The sequence below is a fragment of the Macadamia integrifolia genome, unplaced genomic scaffold, assembly GCF_013358625.1.
Source record: "Macadamia integrifolia cultivar HAES 741 unplaced genomic scaffold, SCU_Mint_v3 scaffold_31A, whole genome shotgun sequence".
In the NCBI taxonomy this organism is placed as follows: domain Eukaryota; kingdom Viridiplantae; phylum Streptophyta; class Magnoliopsida; order Proteales; family Proteaceae; genus Macadamia; species Macadamia integrifolia.
In genome coordinates this window covers 139048-143850 of record NW_024870664.1, presented here as the reverse complement: position 1 = coordinate 143850, position 4803 = coordinate 139048, and the positions used below count along the sequence as shown (strand labels likewise).

Below are 4803 nucleotides of genomic sequence, written 5' to 3'. Positions count from 1 at the left end.
GGGGGGCGGGGGTCGGGTTTGCTACAAAGGGATACATTTAATAAGTTTCTTAAAATCCTTCACAAGTATGTTGTGTGGCCTTATCGATAGAAATAGGTATCTTGCCTTTTCTCACGATCTTCCTTTGATTCCTTCCCCCTAATTTTCGGTGTATTATCTTTTTCTTTGTTTATTTTCTCCTCTCCACCCTCACTCGCTTTGTTTTTTTGTCTGTTTAGTCAATCCCCCTTAGGTTTTGGTGTATCCCCCTTCATTGGTTGTTTAATTTTTTTTTTGCTAGGGTTTCCGCCCTTGTCTAGCCTTTGAAGCTATTGCTTGTGTATCTTCTTTCTTTTGAAAAAAGAAGTAATAAATGCGAAAAATGAAAATCGAATATGAATATAGGTGATTCAAAAGAGGATTGCAAGAATGAGTTAGAATCGAGATTAAGCTCAGCTGAATGCCATTTATATATGACAATTCGCCCGATCCTATTCTGATTACTAACACCATGATAAACCTTGAATCAAAGAAATAAGTTGGAGGACCACGCCCATCGTTCTCAGATAGGTACTCCTAAGTCCAAGTGATAGTGGGTATGTTTCATGTATATAACACATTATGTGAAGCTGAGGTAGCCCCTTACCTTCTTTTCACTCTCATCAGTTATCTTATCCAGTTTATAGAGTTTGATACTTGTGAATGCAGATTTTCCATTTTGTTGGGTTATCTCATCTCTTTCCTTCTTTTTATATATATAAAAAAAAAAGTAGAAATAAGAAAGAGACCCAATTATCCACTCAATGCCATCTTCTTGGAGTGGTAACAAAGTGAGTGAAAGTTAGCCGACACTTGACGCTGGCAATGTTACAAAATTCCAAAGGTCTGACTCACACTCATGATCCTACTGATCCGAGTTGATAGATATATCAGCGGTTGCTGCCAAGTCAGTTCACGGGTCATCATGAAAAATAATTAATACCGACTTGACTCACTGAGTCTTAGAGCATGCATTATTAGGAAATTTAAGTAACCAACCTCTATACTCTATAGCTCCCCATGTGTACTTACTACTTACTAGTTACTACAACAAGTGGGTGGTATTGAAGGCTACCTCAAACAAAGGCAATGACGCCATCACCAACCTGTATGTTGTCTGGATGGATAGGTTGTTCTATCAAGGAAGTAAACTCTTAGCCTTGCATAGACCACAACCACATGGGCTTAAGAATCATGGAGGTCCAGATAAGAATCTCCTTTAATCTATCTATTCCATGAAGTTGATGGACAAGGGAATCCACAAAATGGGCAAACCAGAAAAAAAGAAAAGGGAACAATCAATTTCTTCTTTATAAACACCTAGCCTAAGATGATTGTTACAGTATCCCCAGCCATGGCTAACCCAAGCTGCTTCTTCTTCTTCTTCTTCTTTTATGGGTTTCTTATCCTTTTTCATTCTTCACTTCTGACCTCCATAGTAGCACAATCAAATATTTATATTGTTCATATGGACTTGTCTGTCATGCCCAAAGCCTTCTCTAGTCACCACAGTTGGTACAGAGCAACCCTTTCTTCAGTATCTGACAGTTATAGTTCTAGTACTAGTTCTAGTTCTAGTTCCACCTCTAACCTTATCTATACTTACACTAATGCCATCCATGGCTTTAGTGCAATTCTCTCTCCCTCTGAGCTTGAATCACTGAAAGAGTCCCCGGGTTTCGTGTCGTCGGTTCTAGACATGCCAATCACCATTGATACAACCCACACATTCGAATTCCTTGGCCTCAATTCTGACTCAGGTGCATGGCCTGTTTCAAATTATGGCAAAGATGTCATAATTGGGCTAGTCGATACCGGAATTTGGCCGGAGAGTGAGAGCTTCCTAGATGAAGGGATGTCTGATGTTCCATCTAGATGGAAAGGAGAATGTGAAGAAGGTACCAAGTTCAATTCTTCAATGTGCAATAAGAAGCTTGTAGGAGCAAGGTACTTCAACAAAGGTCTAGTTGGTCATAACCCAAATGTAACCATTTCCATGAATTCAACCCGAGACACCGATGGCCATGGCACCCACACATCTTCAACAGCTGCCGGCAACTATGTGGCTGGTGCCTCTTACTTTGGGTATGCGAGTGGGACGGCTCGAGGGATGGCGCCTAGGGCACATGTGGCCATGTACAAGGCCCTTTGGGAAGAGGGTGCCTACACATCTGATAAAATTGCTGCAATAGACCAAGCAATTTTAGATGGGGTGGACATTTTGTCTCTGTCCTTAGGCTTAGATGGAGCTCCCTTGTACACTGATGCAATTGCCATTGCCTCTTTTGCAGCAATGGAGAAAGGCATTCTCGTATCAACCTCAGCTGGAAACGAGGGGCCTTATATAAGTACCCTACACAATGGAACACCATGGGTCATGACTGTCGCTGCCGGTACTGTCGACCGTGAATTTAAAGGTATCATAACTCTAGGCAATGGAGTAGCAGTCACAGCGGCAACACTGTATGCCGGTAAAATGTTCCTAACCCAATTGCCCCTTGTGTTCATGGGTGCCTGCACTAGTGAGAAAGAATTGAAGAAAGTTAGAGATAAGATTGTGGTTTGTGAAGACAAGAACAATTCTGTAAGTGATCAATTCTATTATGTTAGATCTGCAAAGGTAGCTGGAGGAATCTTCATTACTAACAACACTGATCTACTATTCTACATAATGAGCTTATATCCTATGGCTTTCTTAAGCCCTCAGGATGGTCAACCTGTGTTGGATTACATCAAAGGGAACTCTGATCCAAGAGCCAATTTTGAATTTAGAAAAACAGTTCTTGGTACAAAGCCAGCACCAACTGTGGCTAGCTACAGTTCTAGAGGGCCATCCCCAAGTTGCCCAATTGTGTTGAAGCCTGATGTCATGGGTCCTGGCTCCCTAGTGTTGGCATCATGGACTGAAGCTATACCAGTTTTGAATGATGGATCTGTTAGGCTGTTCAACAACTTCAATCTGATATCAGGTACATCCATGTCCTGTCCTCATGCAGCCGGAGTTGCAGCACTGTTGAAAGCGGCGCATCCGGAATGGAGCCCGGCGGCTATCCGATCAGCCATCATGACCACAGCTGATTATTTAGATAATACTCTCAACCCCATCATTGATACCCAAGACAATAACCAAATGGCAAGTCCAATAGCCATGGGAGCAGGTCAAATTAATCCAAACAAGGCAGTGGAGCCAGGACTAATTTACGACGCCGGCAAAGATGACTATGTGAGGCTCCTCTGCGGATTGAATTTCACCATGAATCAAATCAAGATGATCACAAGGTCTTCTGATTACAATTGTTCAGACCCATCTTTGGATCTCAACTACCCATCATTCATAGCCTTCTTTAATTCCAATGACTCTTCTTCTGATGCCAAAATTGTGCAAGAATTTCAAAGAAGAGTGACAAATGTGGGAGATGGGATGTCAACTTATAAGGCTAAGGTGACTGCCATGGATGGGTTTGAGGTGAAAGTGGTACCAGACAAGCTGGTTTTCAGAGACAAGTACGAGAAGTTGTGTTACAAGTTGAGGATAAAAGGACCAAAAAGGATGAAGCAGATTGTGGTTCATGGTGCTCTAAGCTGGGTTGAAGTTGGAGGGAATCACGTGGTGAGAAGTCCCATAGTAGTCACAAGCCTTAGCTCAGAACCTTTGTCTGGGAACGGTTAGGTTAAGAGTGTCTCTTAGTTTGGGTAGGGATGATGAATAAGTAGATCTAGGCATTTAGCAGAAAATAAACGATGTGTAGCGCTTGTGAAGCTGCTTGTTTTAACCATAAATAGAATTATTGAAAAGAAATAATCAATACGGTCAGAACAGCAAGTTATAGCTATGGGCTATGGTAACTCTTTTAAGGGAGAGGGGCCAGCTTGCACGCATCTCAACTAATTCTCGGGAAACTAATGCAGCAATCCACCTGCACAGTCAAGGAGGAGGAGCTTTTCAGTTTTTTAGCCTATTACGGGATATATCATATATGTAGTCGGTAATTAGGTATTTAGTATTCAATTAAAAACAAGTAAATTTGTACCTATCAGTTTTGTCTTAAACCCAATATCATGCTGAACCGAGAAAGATCCCTTTTTTCATAACAAAAAATATATTCGTTCGGCTCTGATTTAAATGGTTTGGTTCGTAATTAATAGAAATTAAAATCGAACTAATTATTAATTGATTTCAAGTTCTTAAATCCGTTTTGTTAATTGAGTTGTAATCAGTTTTATAATTGATTTTATTTGATTTAATTAATTCTATTCAGTTTAAAGAATTATCAATTTTAAACGGTCTAAACGGTTTAAAACCAACAGTTTATGGATACAAAATTAAAACCAAATCAGATTATTTTTTTCCTTTTTCATATGCAACTCTAAAACCGAACCAAATAGTAATTGTTTATCAATTGGATTAGGTGATATCAGATAGCCTAACCCACCTATTACTAAGACTTCTTAGTTCTTACAACCCAAATTCGGTAGAACTGGAAGATGGGTCAGTTCAACATCCATGGCAACGCCTAGGTGGTGTCAAAATCCAACCCGAATCGGTTGAACCAATCAGAAACCATTGAATAAAACAACATTGAATTGACACCGAAACTTAATAAGTGGTTTCAAATTGAGCTTTTTCCGAGACTAGTCAAAAACCAAAATCGACCAGACCCATGAATGGCCTAACAAATTGAAAATCGAATTGAACCCAAAACAACAATCAGAACCTTGTCCTAACTAAATGGGGTCGGTTACATGGATCTAATAGAAGCATAGAGTAAGAAAAGAAAAATAAGG

At 40.2% G+C, this 4803-nt stretch overlaps 1 protein-coding gene across 1 annotated transcript; it reads left to right on the top strand.

Moving 5' to 3' along the window:
* Window positions 1-1194: 1194 nt before the first annotated feature.
* LOC122071621 (subtilisin-like protease SBT3) lies at window positions 1195-3824 on the top strand. Its single transcript, XM_042636005.1, has one exon. The coding sequence runs from the start codon at window positions 1349-1351 to the stop codon at window positions 3686-3688; it is 2340 nt and encodes a 779-aa protein (XP_042491939.1). The 5' UTR covers window positions 1195-1348; the 3' UTR covers window positions 3689-3824.
* The last annotated feature ends 979 nt before the right edge of the window (window positions 3825-4803 follow it).